General features: G+C 38.8%; 1 protein-coding gene across 1 annotated transcript; it reads left to right on the forward strand.

The window, feature by feature from the left end:
- Positions 1-5,834: 5,834 nt before the first annotated feature.
- LOC127130443 (uncharacterized) lies at positions 5,835-8,344 on the forward strand. Its single transcript, XM_051059449.1, has 3 exons — positions 5,835-6,346; positions 6,434-7,495; positions 8,323-8,344. Exons 1-3 carry the CDS (start codon positions 5,835-5,837, stop codon positions 8,342-8,344), a joined length of 1,596 nt encoding a protein of 531 aa, XP_050915406.1.
- Positions 8,345-14,981: the final 6,637 nt, after the last annotated feature.

The following is a 14,981-nucleotide window of genomic DNA, read 5'->3' on the forward strand; positions in this document are numbered from 1 at the left end:
CTGGAATTCTTCTTCATAGGCACATGCATTATCTTATTCGTTTTGAAGCACTCAAACTAGTCACATACCTTTTTATTAAGTATCTAATGAGTTGTGGTCCATTTGTCTGGTATTTTCTAGAAATATGTTTCGCCACCACCTGAGAGCCACTTTTGGCTTTTAGAGTTCACGCCCCCACCTCCAGGAAAATGGTCATGTCGGGGATAAGGGTTTCGTATGTGGCCTGATTGTTGCTAGCCTTAATTTAAAACTTTAATGATTGGTTGATCAATAAGTCACCTGGTATTTCTAGAACTATTCTAGTGTCCCTCCCTTTAACGTTAGAAGCTCTGTCTACTAAAAGAACCTAGGCGGGGGAGACCTCCTCACCAATTGGTGTGCTGCTCTTCTAGGAAATATTCCAAAACTTGTGACTTAATGCTTCCTTTAGGAATATATTTAATGTTGTATTCAAACAGTTCAATTATCCAAGATACCATTATTCCGTCCAGATTTGGGTTCTCGAGGACCCAACTATGAGATTGTCTATTTTTACCAATATCCGATGTCCTTGAAAGTAATTTCTAAGCTTTCTTGAGGAAATCACTAATTCCAACACGAGCCTTTCTATATTATGGTAGCGACCCTCTGTGCCCCTATACACTTTTCTAAAAAAATAGACAGGTCGCTCTACTTTATTTGTCTCTTGAATAAGCACTGAACTTAACGCTTGGTCAATAATATATATATATTATATATATATAATATATATATATATATATATAATATATATATATATATATATATATATATATATATATATATATATATATATATATATATATATATATATATATATATATATATATATATATATAATGGTAATCAATTCTAATTCCCCTTCCAAGTATCCCTCTACTTAGAAGGATTACTCATGGCTAAGATGTCGCCTCGACTGACAACAACAAGTAAAACAAAGAAGTTGTCGGGTAAGTGCAGAAGGTAGCCTAAAAAAAAGCTCCATCTTGTCTGCCTCAGGAAGACTTTGGAGTTATACTAGATCCTCCTCAGACATAGTAGCACAAAACTCCTCAAGAGTGTAGGGAATCCGAGCAGGTAGTATAACAACCAAATTGGGAAGATGATTGGTCGATCCTGAAGCAGCACCCCCCAAAAGAGGAGCCCGTTTCATATAATCTTCATCCAAAAGGGGGACTTTGGTCTTAATCTTGGTCTCCCTTCGTCAGGGTAGTAGAAGACCAAGGTCGATCGTCCATAATCATAACAGTAGCAACAAGAATAAGTTGATCAACTCCAGGGGCATTCAAGGTACAAGCACACAGGTTAAAAAAAACCCAAGGACTTCATCTTCACAAAAGATTTATTTTCTCTCCGGGCGGTCGACCACACTCACAATAGAATAATTATCAATGGATTCCTTCCTCTGACAGAAGACGACACTTTGTGAGGGGAAAACACATATTCATGGGAAAGCCCCTGGTATAGAGAATCTAGATCTCTCTTCATCATAACTTTTTTAGGAGTAATGAAATTCACTTGGAACATCTTTATAAACCTAGGGATCCGATGAAAGTTGAGAGGGGGCAACCTTCAGGTACTTCAAGATCGTGTATTTACCCTAGGGGAAACCATCACTTGGAACATCTTTATAAACCTAGGGATCCCATATTTACCCTGATGAACATACACTTATAAAAGGGGACTAAACACCCTTCAAAGATCGTGTATATTTTTTTTTTCTGGATCTGTCATAATGATCAATGAATTAGAAGGATGACCGACTGCGATGTTGGTCTCACTTATGACCGCTAAAACAGTGAGGTCCCTACAATATGGACATCCACACAGTTGTATTTGATCGTATTGGTCGGCTCCACTAACATAACCCCTTTCAGTCAGAGTTCATCAACCTTAAAGGTTTTGAAGGGTTTAAGCTAACAAACTCCACCAGGTTGGGCCCCACACTCTAGATGGTCCTTGATGTCTCCATCGCTAGGGTCTCGGTTGTAGGCTTTTTGCATATAGTCTTTGGTATCCTCCCTATTCAAAAGGGAATCTTGAATTTACAAACTCAGTAGAGCAAGCTAAGTCTAAGTTCTTGCAGTTCAGGATTAATAGAGCATGGAATGGACTGTACGATCACCTTCTACATCGTTATCAAAGAAAAGAGTATCAAAAGAAAAATCATTGGAAAAATCTCCTCCATTTGAAGGCAATGCTTGTGCAACATTTTATTTTTGTTTTAACTTCTGGATCGATTGGTGTCAACGTTGATCCTGAGCTGTGCATACACAAATAGGAAGTACCTTAGTAGCACTACGATTAACAAGAAGTTAAAACACAAATAAAATGTTGCACAAGCATTGCCTTGTTGAAATATCAACAGTCCTCGACAACGGCGCCAAGAACTTGATGAATTCTCGACAAGTGTACCAATAATGCCACAGTAATAAAAAGTTGAATCCACAAGGACTGCTTTTTAACAAGACAAAAATTTGCAATGCATAGAAAATAGTAAATGGGGGGGGGGATTATATTTCAAAGCGAAAATAAACAAAGAGTTCAAACAGAATTATGGAAGTGGCCAGGTTGTGTATAGAATCCTCTATTTATCTATTGTTGATGTTTAATGCCTTACATGAATAATCTCATCACTATAATTCCACGACGGATTAACAAAATCGCTCAATCCCTTGCGATATAACTCACTAATCACTACTCGAAGCTTCCTATCCCTAGTCCACTAGCGTAAGTAGGATTAGGCGATGCAATAGAGCTCACGAAGTCGGCTCACTTCATACCTATTAACATCACTTACCCAATTGCGAAGTTGGCAGAGATTTACATCCGAGTAATTGTAAAGTTGCATGGTGTTCCTCTGTGTATTGTGTCGGACAGAGATCCGAGGTTTACATCGGGATTTTGGAAAAGTCTGCAAGATTCGTTGGGCTCTAAGTTGAGGTTGAGTTCGGCATATCATCCTCAAACTGATGGCCAAACTGAGAGAACTATTCAGTCATTGGAGGATTTACTGAGAGCTTGTGTTCTTGAACAAGGAGGTTCGTGGGACACTTATCTTCCATTGATCGAGTTCACATATAATAATAGTTACCATTCTAGTATCGGAATGGCGCCTTTTGAAGCATTGTATGGTCGTAGATGTAGAACTCCGTTGTGTTGGCACGAATCTAGTGAGGGTGTAGTACTTGGACCAGAGTTAGTTCGAGAAACTACCGAGAAAGTGAAGTTTATCCGAGAGAAGATGAAAGCTTCTCAGAGTAGGCAGAAGAGTTACCATGACAAGCGGAAGAAGGATTTAGAATTTCAAGCTGGTGACCATGTGTTTTTGAGAGTCACGCCTGTGACCGGTGTTGGGAGGGCTTTGAAGTCTAAAAAGCTCACTCCTCGCTTCATTGGTCCGTATCAAATCTTAGAACGAGTTGGAAAAGTTGCTTATCGGATGGCATTACCACCTAATCTTTCGAATTTGCATGATGTATTCCATGTGTCGCAGCTTCGGAAGTATGTCTCAGATCCGTCTCATGTGGTTAGTATGGATGATGAGCAAGATGCGAGACTCCTATCCTGAGCTGTTTGAAGCAGGTAAATTTTCGAGGACGAAAATATTCTAAGTGGGGGAGAGTTGTAACGCCCAAAAATAATTATTTGTTATTTTTAATATTTACATAATTATTGTGGTTAGTCGGAAATTAGTCGAAAGTCGTAGAAATTATTATAAGAAATAATAATATAATTGTGGTGTTATTTGAGTAAGTGGGCTTATCATTGTGTGCTAATTAGTAAAATGAGAGGTGTTATATTAGGCCCATTAGAGATTAGGATATTTAGTAAATTTAATAAAGAGAAAATAAAAGAAGTGATAGAGAAAAAAAAAGAAACAGTGTGGAGAGAAGTTAGCAGAAGAGGAATTTGAGAACTGTTGTACGAACGAGAGGGAAGGAGAAGAAAACTTCCGGAATCCGATTCTTAGAGCAACCTTCGATCCAAAATAATAAGGTAAGGGGGGTTTATCTTCGTTTAATGGGTATTATGGGTTAACATGTAATGGGTAGTGATGAACCGTTGATTTGACCCTAATTGGGATGTTGAATGCTGAAAAAATTTGTTGGATAAGTTGTGTTAAAACTGAAATTGAATCTGTAATTGGATGGGTAGTGATTTTCCGAAAACGTAGCTTCTTACGGAATTGGAATCGGAGGTCCGGAAGTCCTCCAACGGCGGAAAATGCGGAGAATTCTGCATTCTGCTTCGTGTTAGCGCAGGAACAGCTTTCTGTCTTGCGTTAACCGGTTAACCCAGGGTGTTAACCGGTTAACACTATTATGAATTGTGAAAAATTGTTGTTTGTCTTGCGTTAACCGGTTAACCCAGGGCGTTAACCGGTTAACACTGTTAAAATTTGCCAGGAAGTGTATTCTGTCCTGCGTTAACGGGTTAACCCAGGGCGTTAACGGGTTAACGCTGTTGAAAAGCTGAAAAATTGTATTCTGTCTTGCGTTAACAGGTTAACCCAGGGCGTTAACGGGTTAACGCTGTTGAAAAATTGAAAAAAAAAATTGCATTTTGTCTTGCGTTAACAGGTTAACCCAGGGCGTTAACCGGTTAACGCTGTTGAAAAGCTGAAAAATTGTATTCTGTCTTGCGTTAACGGGTTAACCCAGGGCGTTAACGGGTTAACGCTGTTGGAAAAGTGAAAAATCGAATTGCTCAGAATTTAATGAAGTTCGTCGGGGTGAGTCGGGTAATATTATAGTTAATTTTGATGAGTAAATTTTGTTGGGTTTATGTTATGAAGTGTCGATACAAGTATGACTGAGTTGTTAAGTTATTCCGTGTACGGAAAGTTGTTAAAGATACTGAGTTGTAAGCTTGGTGAGCCAAAGTTGATTATAAGTTGATTATGTTGAAAACATTGTTGTGTTGCTATTATTATTACGTTGTCGGAATTTTAAAGTCGTGTATGTCATGTAAATTCATATGCATTAAGTCGGAGCTTTGCTCACACCACGTTGGCCTGGATTGGCAAAAGTTGAAAGTTGAAGGCTTAAGCCTTGATGCCTCGTTAAATCGGCAAATTTTAAGTTGGGAGTTTTACTCCGAATGGTACCACATGCATGACGAGTCGAGTCTCATTAGAGTTGCATTTTTGTTGGTTTGTTGTATGGGTATTTAATTTAATTGAGAAGTGGTGTTTGTGTACGATTCTTAATTACTGTATTGTTTTTCATATACTGATTATAATTATTGTAACTCACCCCTTCTGTTGAATGTTGTCCTTATGTGACAACGTGCAGGTAATCCTGAGAAGTAGCCGGTTACCGTTGGTCGGGTCAGTGGTCAGTCGCTCTGATACGTAGCACTCGGGGGGATTGTCGCGTGTCTGCTTTGTGGATCTTTTAATTGTTACTAAAATTTAAATTGTTTGAAGGATTATAGTTGTTTACTCTTTAAGTTAAGTCGTATTTATGTTGCTTAAAGATGATAAGAATTTTGTTATGAATCCGCTGCGTAAGATTTTATGAAGTTGAATTATTTGAGTGAATGACATTGTTTTGTCGAATTAAGAAAAGTGTTACATTTTGTTATGATTCCTTAAAGTGGAAATTGTTTAAAGTTGAATATGTAATATTCCATTTATAGAAAATTTTACGACTCTGATTTTGTTGTTATAACTCGTGGGTAGAAAATGGGGTGTTACATTAGTGGTATCAGAGCAGGTCAGTCTGTCCGGCCAGTTGTCGTGTCGTTACTGTCTAACAATTGGGTATTGTTACTAATCTAACTTTTAAGTTGTGTTGTAGTGATAAGTTGAAATGGCTGGAAGGAATGACGCTGCAATGGCTGCCGCAATGCAAGCGATGGCACAAGCTGTGCAGAACTTGCCAAATGCTGGTGGAGATGCTGGATCACGTAGCTTGGCGACTTTTCAAAGAGAGAATCCGCCGGTGTTTAAAGGGAAGCATGATCCAGATGCAGCCTTGGGATGGTTGAAAGAGATCGAGAGAATCTTCCGTGTTATGGATTGCACTCCAGCTCAGAAGGTTCGGTATGGTACTCACATGCTAGCAGTCGAAGCTGATGACTGGTGGCTAGAGACTCACGAGAGGTTGACCGTGGCAGGTGAAGTCATTACTTGGGATGTATTCCGTAGGGAATTCATGAGAAAGTATTATCCGGAAGATGTCCGTGGTAAGAAAGAAATTGAGTTCCTTGAGCTGAAGCAAGGAAACATGTCTGTCACTGATTATGCTGCAAAATTTGTGGAGTTGTCCAAATTTTATCCTCATTACACTGGTGCTGGTGCTGAATTTTCAAAGTGCATCAAGTTTGAAAACGGACTGCGCTCTGAAATTAAGAAGGTTGTTGGGTATCAGAAGATACGCATTTTTACTGAATTGGTTGATAGCTGCAGGATATCTGAAGAAGACAATAATGCTCATTACAAGATTGTCAGTGACCGCAGGGGCAAGCAACATCAAAACCGTGGCAAGCCGTATGATGCTCCAGTGAGAAAAGGGAAACAAGGAGCTGCTCCGGCTCAGAGGACTAGTAGGGGAGGTGCTCCTGCTGGTATAGTTTGCTTCAAATGTGGTCAGGCTGGTCATAAGAGTAATGTATGCACTGCTGAAGTAAAGAGGTGTTTTCGCTGTGGTAAGACTGGCCATGCAATAGCTAATTGCAAGCACAAGGAAATGATTTGTTTTAATTGTGGCGAAGAAGGGCATATTGGAAGTCAGTGTCAGAAGCCAAAGAAATCTCAAACTGGAAAGGTGTTCGCATTGACCGGAACTCAAACCTCCAGTGAGGACAGACTTATCCGAGGTACATGTTTCATAAATGGTACTCCTTTAATTACTATTATTGATACCGGTGCTACACACTGTTTTATTTCTGCTAACTGTGCTCGAAGACTGGGTTTAAAATTGTCCGCTTTGGATGGTGAATTGATTGTTGAGACCCCAGCTAAGGGATCAATAACTACTTCTTTGGTATGTTTAAAATGTCCTTTGTCGATCTTCGATAAAGATTTCTATGTTGATTTAGTATGTTTGCCGTTGGATGGGATGGATGTAATTCTTGGTATGAACTGGTTAGAGTATAATTATGTTCATATAAATTGTCATCATAAGTCGGTGAGGTTTTCCACTCCTGAAGAGGAAGGAGTTGACTTATTACCTTTCAGAGAATTGCGAAAATTGATGAAAGAGGGAGCTCAGATGTTTTCTTTGATGGCGACGTTGTCGGTTGAGAGTAAAGCTAAGATTGAGGAACTGTTAGTGGTGAAAGAATTCCCTGAAGTTTTTCCTGATGAAATTCCTAGTGTGCCGCCAGAGAGGGAAGTTAAATTTACTATTGATCTGGTACCTGGTACTAGGCCTGTTTCGATGGCACCGTATAGAATGTCGGCATCTGAATTGTATGAATTAAAGAAGCAATTGGAAGACTTACTTGAGAAGAAGTTTATAAGACCAAGTGTGTCACCGTGGGGAGCTCCAGTGTTGCTAGTAAAGAAGAAAGATGGTAGTATGAGGCTTTGTATTGATTATAGACAATTGAATAAAGTAGCGATCAAGAATAAGTATCCACTACCGAGAATAGATGATTTGATGGATCAATTAGTGGGTGCCTGTGTGTTCAGTAAAATTGATTTGAGATCGGGCTATCATCAGATCAAAGTGAAAGATGAAGACATCCAGAAGACAGCGCTCAGAACTCGGTATGGACATTATGAGTATTCTGTGATGCCTTTCGGTGTGACTAATGCGCCGGGAGTATTTATGGAATACATGAATCGTATTTTCCATACTTATCTGGACCATTTTGTGGTAGTATTTATTGATGATATTTTGATTTACTCTAAGTCCGAAGAAGAGCACAAGGAACATTTGAGATTAGTGTTGGATGTTTTGAAAGATAAGAAATTGTATGCGAAGTTGTCCAAGTGTGAGTTTTGGTTAAGAGAAGTCAGTTTTCTCGGCCATGTAATTTCAGGAAAAGGTATTGCTGTAGATCCTTCCAAGGTAGAAGTTGTATTGCAATGGGAGACTCCTAAGTCGGCTACCGAGATTAGAAGCTTTTTGGGATTAGCTGGATATTATAGAAGGTTTATTGAAGGATTTTCTAAGTTAGCATTTCCGTTAACTAAATTAACTTGTAAAGGTAAAGCTTTCGTGTGGGATGTTCAGTGCGAAGAGAGTTTTAATGAATTAAAAAGGAGATTGACGTCGGCGCCGGTTTTGACTTTGCCAAATCCGGGGGAACCGTTTATAATTTACTGTGATGCTTCATTGATGGGTTTAGGAGGTGCGCTCATGCAAAATAATAGAGTAATTGCTTATCCGTCGCGACAGTTAAGAATTCATGAAAAGAACTATCCTACGCATGATCTTGAACTTGCTGCTGTGGTGTTTGTGCTAAAAATCTGGAGGCATTACCTTTATGGTTCCAGATTTGAAGTTTTCAGCGATCATAAAAGTTTAAAGTATCTATTTGATCAGAAAGAGCTGAACATGAGACAACGTAGGTGGTTAGAATTGCTTAAGGATTATGATTTCGGTTTGAATTATCATCCAGGAAAAGCAAATGTTGTGGCCGATGCTTTAAGTAGAAAGACCTTGCATGTGTTGGCAAAGATGATTAAGGAGTTGGAATTAATTGAGCAATTTCGTGATATGAGTTTGGTTTGCGAAGTAACCCCGCAGAGTGTAATGCTAGGAATGCTAAAGATTAATAATGATTTTATGGATAGTATCCGAGAGGCACAGAAATTGGATGTGAAATTAGTAGATATCCTTAATCGTTGTGGTCAATCAGAGAAGAGTGACTTTAAGATTGATGCGAGAGGTGTGTTGAAATTAGGGGAAAGAATTTGTATTCCTGATGACGCGATTTTGAAAAGAAGCATTCTAGAAGAGGGTCATAGAAGCAGTTTGAGTATTCATCCAGGAGCTACTAAAATGTATCAGGATTTAAAGAAAATATTTTGGTGGCCCGGAATGAAAGAAGATGTGGCTCGTTTTGTGTATGCGTGCTTAACTTGTCAGAAGTCGAAGATTGAGCATCAGAAGCCTGCTGGGTTGATGCAACCGTTGGAAGTTCCAGAATGGAAATGGGATAGCATTTCGATGGACTTTGTAACGGGGCTGCCTGCTACTTTAAGGGGGCATGATTCGATTTGGGTGATCGTTGATAGGCTCACGAAGTCGGCTCACTTCATACCTATTAACATCACTTACCCAATTGCGAAGTTGGCAGAGATTTACATCCGAGTAATTGTAAAGTTGCATGGTGTTCCTCTGTGTATTGTGTCGGACAGAGATCCGAGGTTTACATCGGGATTTTGGAAAAGTCTGCAAGATTCGTTGGGCTCTAAGTTGAGGTTGAGTTCGGCATATCATCCTCAAACTGATGGCCAAACTGAGAGAACTATTCAGTCATTGGAGGATTTACTGAGAGCTTGTGTTCTTGAACAAGGAGGTTCGTGGGACACTTATCTTCCATTGATCGAGTTCACATATAATAATAGTTACCATTCTAGTATCGGAATGGCGCCTTTTGAAGCATTGTATGGTCGTAGATGTAGAACTCCGTTGTGTTGGCACGAATCTAGTGAGGGTGTAGTACTTGGACCAGAGTTAGTTCGAGAAACTACCGAGAAAGTGAAGTTTATCCGAGAGAAGATGAAAGCTTCTCAGAGTAGGCAGAAGAGTTACCATGACAAGCGGAAGAAGGATTTAGAATTTCAAGCTGGTGACCATGTGTTTTTGAGAGTCACGCCTGTGACCGGTGTTGGGAGGGCTTTGAAGTCTAAAAAGCACACTCCTCGCTTCATTGGTCCGTATCAAATCTTAGAACGAGTTGGAAAAGTTGCTTATCGGATGGCATTACCACCTAATCTTTCGAATTTGCATGATGTATTCCATGTGTCGCAGCTTCGGAAGTATGTCTCAGATCCGTCTCATGTGGTCAGTATGGAGATGTGATGAGCAAGATGCGAGACTCCTATCCTGAGCTGTTTGAAGCAGGTAAATTTTCGAGGACGAAAATATTCTAAGTGGGGGAGAGTTGTAACGCCCAAAAATAATTATTTGTTATTTTTAATATTTACGTAATTATTGTGGTTAGTCGGAAATTAGTCGAAAGTCGTAGAAATTATTATAAGAAATAATAATATAATTGTGGTGTTATTTGAGTAAGTGGGCTTATCATTGTGTGCTAATTAGTAAAATGAGAGGTGTTATATTAGGCCCATTAGAGATTAGGATATTTAGTAAATTTAATAAAGAGAAAATAAAAGAAGTGATAGAGAAAAAAAAAGAAACAGTGTGGAGAGAAGTTAGCAGAAGAGGAATTTGAGAACTGTTGTACGAACGAGAGGGAAGGAGAAGAAAACTTCCGGAATCCGATTCTTAGAGCAACCTTCGATCCAAAATAATAAGGTAAGGGGGGTTTATCGTCGTTTAATGGGTATTATGGGTTAACATGTAATGGGTAGTGATGAACCGTTGATTTGACCCTAATTGGGATGTTGAATGCTGAAAAAATTGTGTTGGATAAGTTGTGTTAAAACTGAAATTGAATCTGTAATTGGATGGGTAGTGATTTTCCGAAAACGTAGCTTCTTACGGAATTGGAATCGGAGGTACGGAAGTCCTCCAACGGCGGAAAATGCGGAGAATTCTGCATTCTGCTTCGTGTTAGCGCAGGAACAGCTTTCTGTCTTGCGTTAACCGGTTAACCCAGGGTGTTAACCGGTTAACACTATTATGAATTGTGAAAAATTGTTGTTTGTCTTGCGTTAACCGGTTAACCCAGGGCGTTAACCGGTTAACACTGTTAAAATTTGCCAGGAAGTGTATTCTGTCCTGCGTTAACGGGTTAACCCAGGGCGTTAACGGGTTAACGCTGTTGAAAAGCTGAAAAATTGTATTCTGTCTTGCGTTAACAGGTTAACCCAGGGCGTTAACGGGTTAACGCTGTTGAAAAATTGAAAAAAAAAATTGCATTTTGTCTTGCGTTAACAGGTTAACCCAGGGCGTTAACCGGTTAACGCTGTTGAAAAGCTGAAAAATTGTATTCTGTCTTGCGTTAACGGGTTAACCCAGGGCGTTAACGGGTTAACGCTGTTGGAAAAGTGAAAAATCGAATTGCTCAGAATTTAATGAAGTTCGTCGGGGTGAGTCGGGTAATATTATAGTTAATTTTGATGAGTAAATTTTGTTGGGTTTATGTTATGAAGTGTCGATACAAGTATGACTGAGTTGTTAAGTTATTCCGTGTACGGAAAGTTGTTAAAGATACTGAGTTGTAAGCTTGGTGAGCCAAAGTTGATTATAAGTTGATTATGTTGAAAACATTGTTGTGTTGCTATTATTATTACGTTGTCGGAATTTTAAAGTCGTGTATGTCATGTAAATTCATATGCATTAAGTCGGAGCTTTGCTCACACCACGTTGGCCTGGATTGGCAAAAGTTGAAAGTTGAAGGCTTAAGCCTTGATGCCTCGTTAAATCGGCAAATTTTAAGTTGGGAGTTTTACTCCGAATGGTACCACATGCATGACGAGTCGAGTCTCATTAGAGTTGCATTTTTGTTGGTTTGTTGTATGGGTATTTAATTTAATTGAGAAGTGGTGTTTGTGTACGATTCTTAATTACTGTATTGTTTTTCATATACTGATTATAATTATTGTAACTCACCCCTTCTGTTGAATGTTGTCCTTATGTGACAACGTGCAGGTAATCCTGAGAAGTAGCCGGTTACCGTTGGTCGGGTCAGTGGTCAGTCGCTCTGATACGTAGCACTCGGGGGGATTGTCGCGTGTCTGCTTTGTGGATCTTTTAATTGTTACTAAAATTTAAATTGTTTGAAGGATTATAGTTGTTTACTCTTTAAGTTAAGTCGTATTTATGTTGCTTAAAGATGATAAGAATTTTGTTATGAATCCGCTGCGTAAGATTTTATGAAGTTGAATTATTGGAGTGAATGACATTGTTTTGTCGAATTAAGAAAAGTGTTACATTTTGTTATGATTCCTTAAAGTGGAAATTGTTTAAAGTTGAACATGTAATATTCCATTTATAGAAAATTTTACGACTCTGATTTTGTTGTTATAACTCGTGGGTAGAAAATGGGGTGTTACAGATACACCCAGAATAGACGGTGAAATATTCTATTTCCAACAGCACACGTACCATCTGGTGTATATGCGGGCAACATTTCCATCTTGACAATTATCCCGGGAGCATAGTGTTTTAGAGCCAACATGTATTTTAGAAGTTGTTTGTAAGACTCCTCCCAATTGCCAAACATTTTTTCAACAACTTTTGTTCTAGCTATCCATGCCTTCCTATATGATGGAGTGTACTCGTACTCTGCCCTAATATGCGAGATTATTGTACTCACCTTTAACGACGGATTGTCGCCAATGACAGACAATATTTCATCGCATATTAGCTGAGAGCTTAATTTATGATGATCTTGCATTGGGTTTGTCAGCATGCATGTGTGATCTGGACCCATTGATCCAATCTCCCAAGACTCGCTCCTCTTCCGGTACGAAGCTGACAACCTAAAAAGGCAGTGCTCATTCGGACAATAAACTTTATACCTCAATGCGTCAGTTCTGTCAACTCTGAAATAAGCTGATAGTTGCATGTGGAATTTCTTAATAGTTTTTACACATTCCTCTTTTGTGCGAAATGTGTCTCCTTGTTTCAGAGATCCTTGCATTTACACGTAAGGATTGTACCATACATCTGCCGAAGGTTCATCTGAACCCAAATTTAACCTTGTCATGTGTTGGGGTGGGCAATATACATGACTTGCTGGTATTGGCTCCTCTTCCTCTTCAGCGTTCATCGTCGAATCAACCATGATCTCAGGTTCCTCTTCTTCGTCGTCTGGAACATTCACCTCAGCTTGTTCGTCATCAGTCTCACAAAACACGTGTGACTGATCAATGTACTGAGACTCCTGTTGTTGATGTGGTAATATATACGACTCTATATCGTTGTAACCGGATTGTTCGTGACTGCCAAACATATGTTGAACATCATCATCATCTCGAATCTTCTTCTGATAAAATTTTACCTGGTTTTCTGCAAATCAAACCGGATTTTTATAGATGATCTGACCCACATTATTGCACTGCAATTTCTTTTCTATTCTTTGTTTCAGTTGTGAAAAATTTGATCGTCGATTTATTGTAAACCGAGTCACCTCTGTGTTTCGAAAACAAAAACCGAACAACTGATGATCAAATATTTCACCTTCGACATGGGCACTGATCATGTAATGTTGTGTGGAAGACATTATGTTGAAATATTAAATATGTAGATAGTTTGAATGGAATTGGAATTGAATGCATTGCTAAGTTGTTCATATGCGCAACATAAATAGCTTGGTCATTGGTAAGTTGGTCGTTGCATTGATAACTTGGTCATTGTCTATACAGACTTGACCATGCATGCAGTAGAAGGAATCCAACACGCAGAGAAAAGATTGAAAAGAATACACATGCGCCAGGGAATCATAGAATCTCTGAGCTTTGTGCCCTAAGATTCCAACCTAGGCGCCCATTCCCTAGGTGCCATAAAGTAACTGAGGCGCCAAAGGGTTGAGCGCCTCTTCACAAAATTAGTCTTAGGCGCCACTAGGAAGGGCGCCCCTTCCAATTGCCCTACACTAAGGCGCCAAGAGGAAGGGCTCCTCTTCCCTTGCATGTGCTTTCCTCACATGCGGCAAGAAGATTCCTCACATGCTTGCTTTCTCTTCCATTCTGAATTTTGTCTTCTCTTGCCTTTCCATGAAATCAATCACACTCTTTTTAGGTTCCGAACCTACTCACTCATTCATCTATAAATAGTCTCTCATATCAACAATATCAAATCATCTTCATCAATACTCAAGTATTTTCTTCTACCACACTTCTTTCATCTACCAAACTCAAGTTTTGCAAATTCAAATCATGTCTTTGTTGACTATGGGCGATGAGCACAGAGGCACAATCGAGAATATCTCGGCATTTGTATGTTATCTCTCTCTTTTAGTTTCTATTTTTGGATTACTACTTATAGATATGTTTTTTGTGTTATACTTTTGTTATGTCTCTCTCTTTTGAGTTTCTATTCTTGGATTACTTCTAATAGATATCTTTTTTGTGTTATACCTTTGTTATCTCTCTCTTTTTAGTTTCTATTTTTGGATTACTTCTAATAGATATCTTCTTTGTGTTATACCTTTGTAATATATCTCTTTTTAGTTTCTATTTTTAGAATACTTCTAATAGATATCTTCTTTGTGTTATACCTTTGTAATCTCTCTCTTTTTAGTTTCTATTTTTGGAATACTTCTAATAGATATCTTCTTTGTGTTATACCTTTGTTGTCTCTCTCTTTTAGTTTCTATTTTTTGATTACTTCTAATAGATATCTTCTTTGTGTTATACCTTTGTTATCTCTCTCTTTTTAGTTTCTATTTTTGGAATACTTCTTATAGATGTGTGTTTGTTGAGTATGTATTTCTTCTTCTAATTGTATTTTCTTACTTTTTTGTTATTAGGATCCGAAGCGGTTTAGATTCAATGTACATGAATATGTACCCCACAATCCTTTAATAGAACCATATATTAGAGGATGTGGATTTGGAATTCTACTAAACATTGTTTCGTACTCAGTGGCCTACAAGTTCATTATGGCTTTGTTGGAGAGGTGGAGACCCGAGACCCACACATTTCACCTTCCGATTGGTGAGTGTACCGTCACACTTGAGAACGTATACATGTTGTTGGGTCTCCGTATAGATGGAAAGGCAGTGAATGGGCGAGTTAACCAAGACAACAATATATGCAATGAATTATTGGGTGCCCCTTTGTTAGACGACGAAACTGAGGGAGACACATCCGGTCAAGAAAGGGGGCAAGGTATAAATTTAAAATACCTAAAACAATATTATGCCAG

This window comes from Lathyrus oleraceus, chromosome 3 (genome assembly GCF_024323335.1).
Source record: "Lathyrus oleraceus cultivar Zhongwan6 chromosome 3, CAAS_Psat_ZW6_1.0, whole genome shotgun sequence".
Classification (NCBI taxonomy): domain Eukaryota; kingdom Viridiplantae; phylum Streptophyta; class Magnoliopsida; order Fabales; family Fabaceae; genus Lathyrus; species Lathyrus oleraceus.

Excerpts from the sequence above, each read along its gene's own strand:
- LOC127130443 (XM_051059449.1), top strand. The coding sequence starts at position 5,835 with ATGGCTGGAAGGAATGACGCTGCAATGGCTGCCGCAATGCAAGCGATG. Across the intron at positions 6,347-6,433 it reads GAATTTTCAAAGTGCATCAA|GATATCTGAAGAAGACAATA; the intron begins GTTTGAAAACGG and ends TGATAGCTGCAG. Across the intron at positions 7,496-8,322 it reads AAGAAGTTTATAAGACCAAG|GAGGTGCGCTCATGCAAAAT; the intron begins TGTGTCACCGTG and ends TGATGGGTTTAG.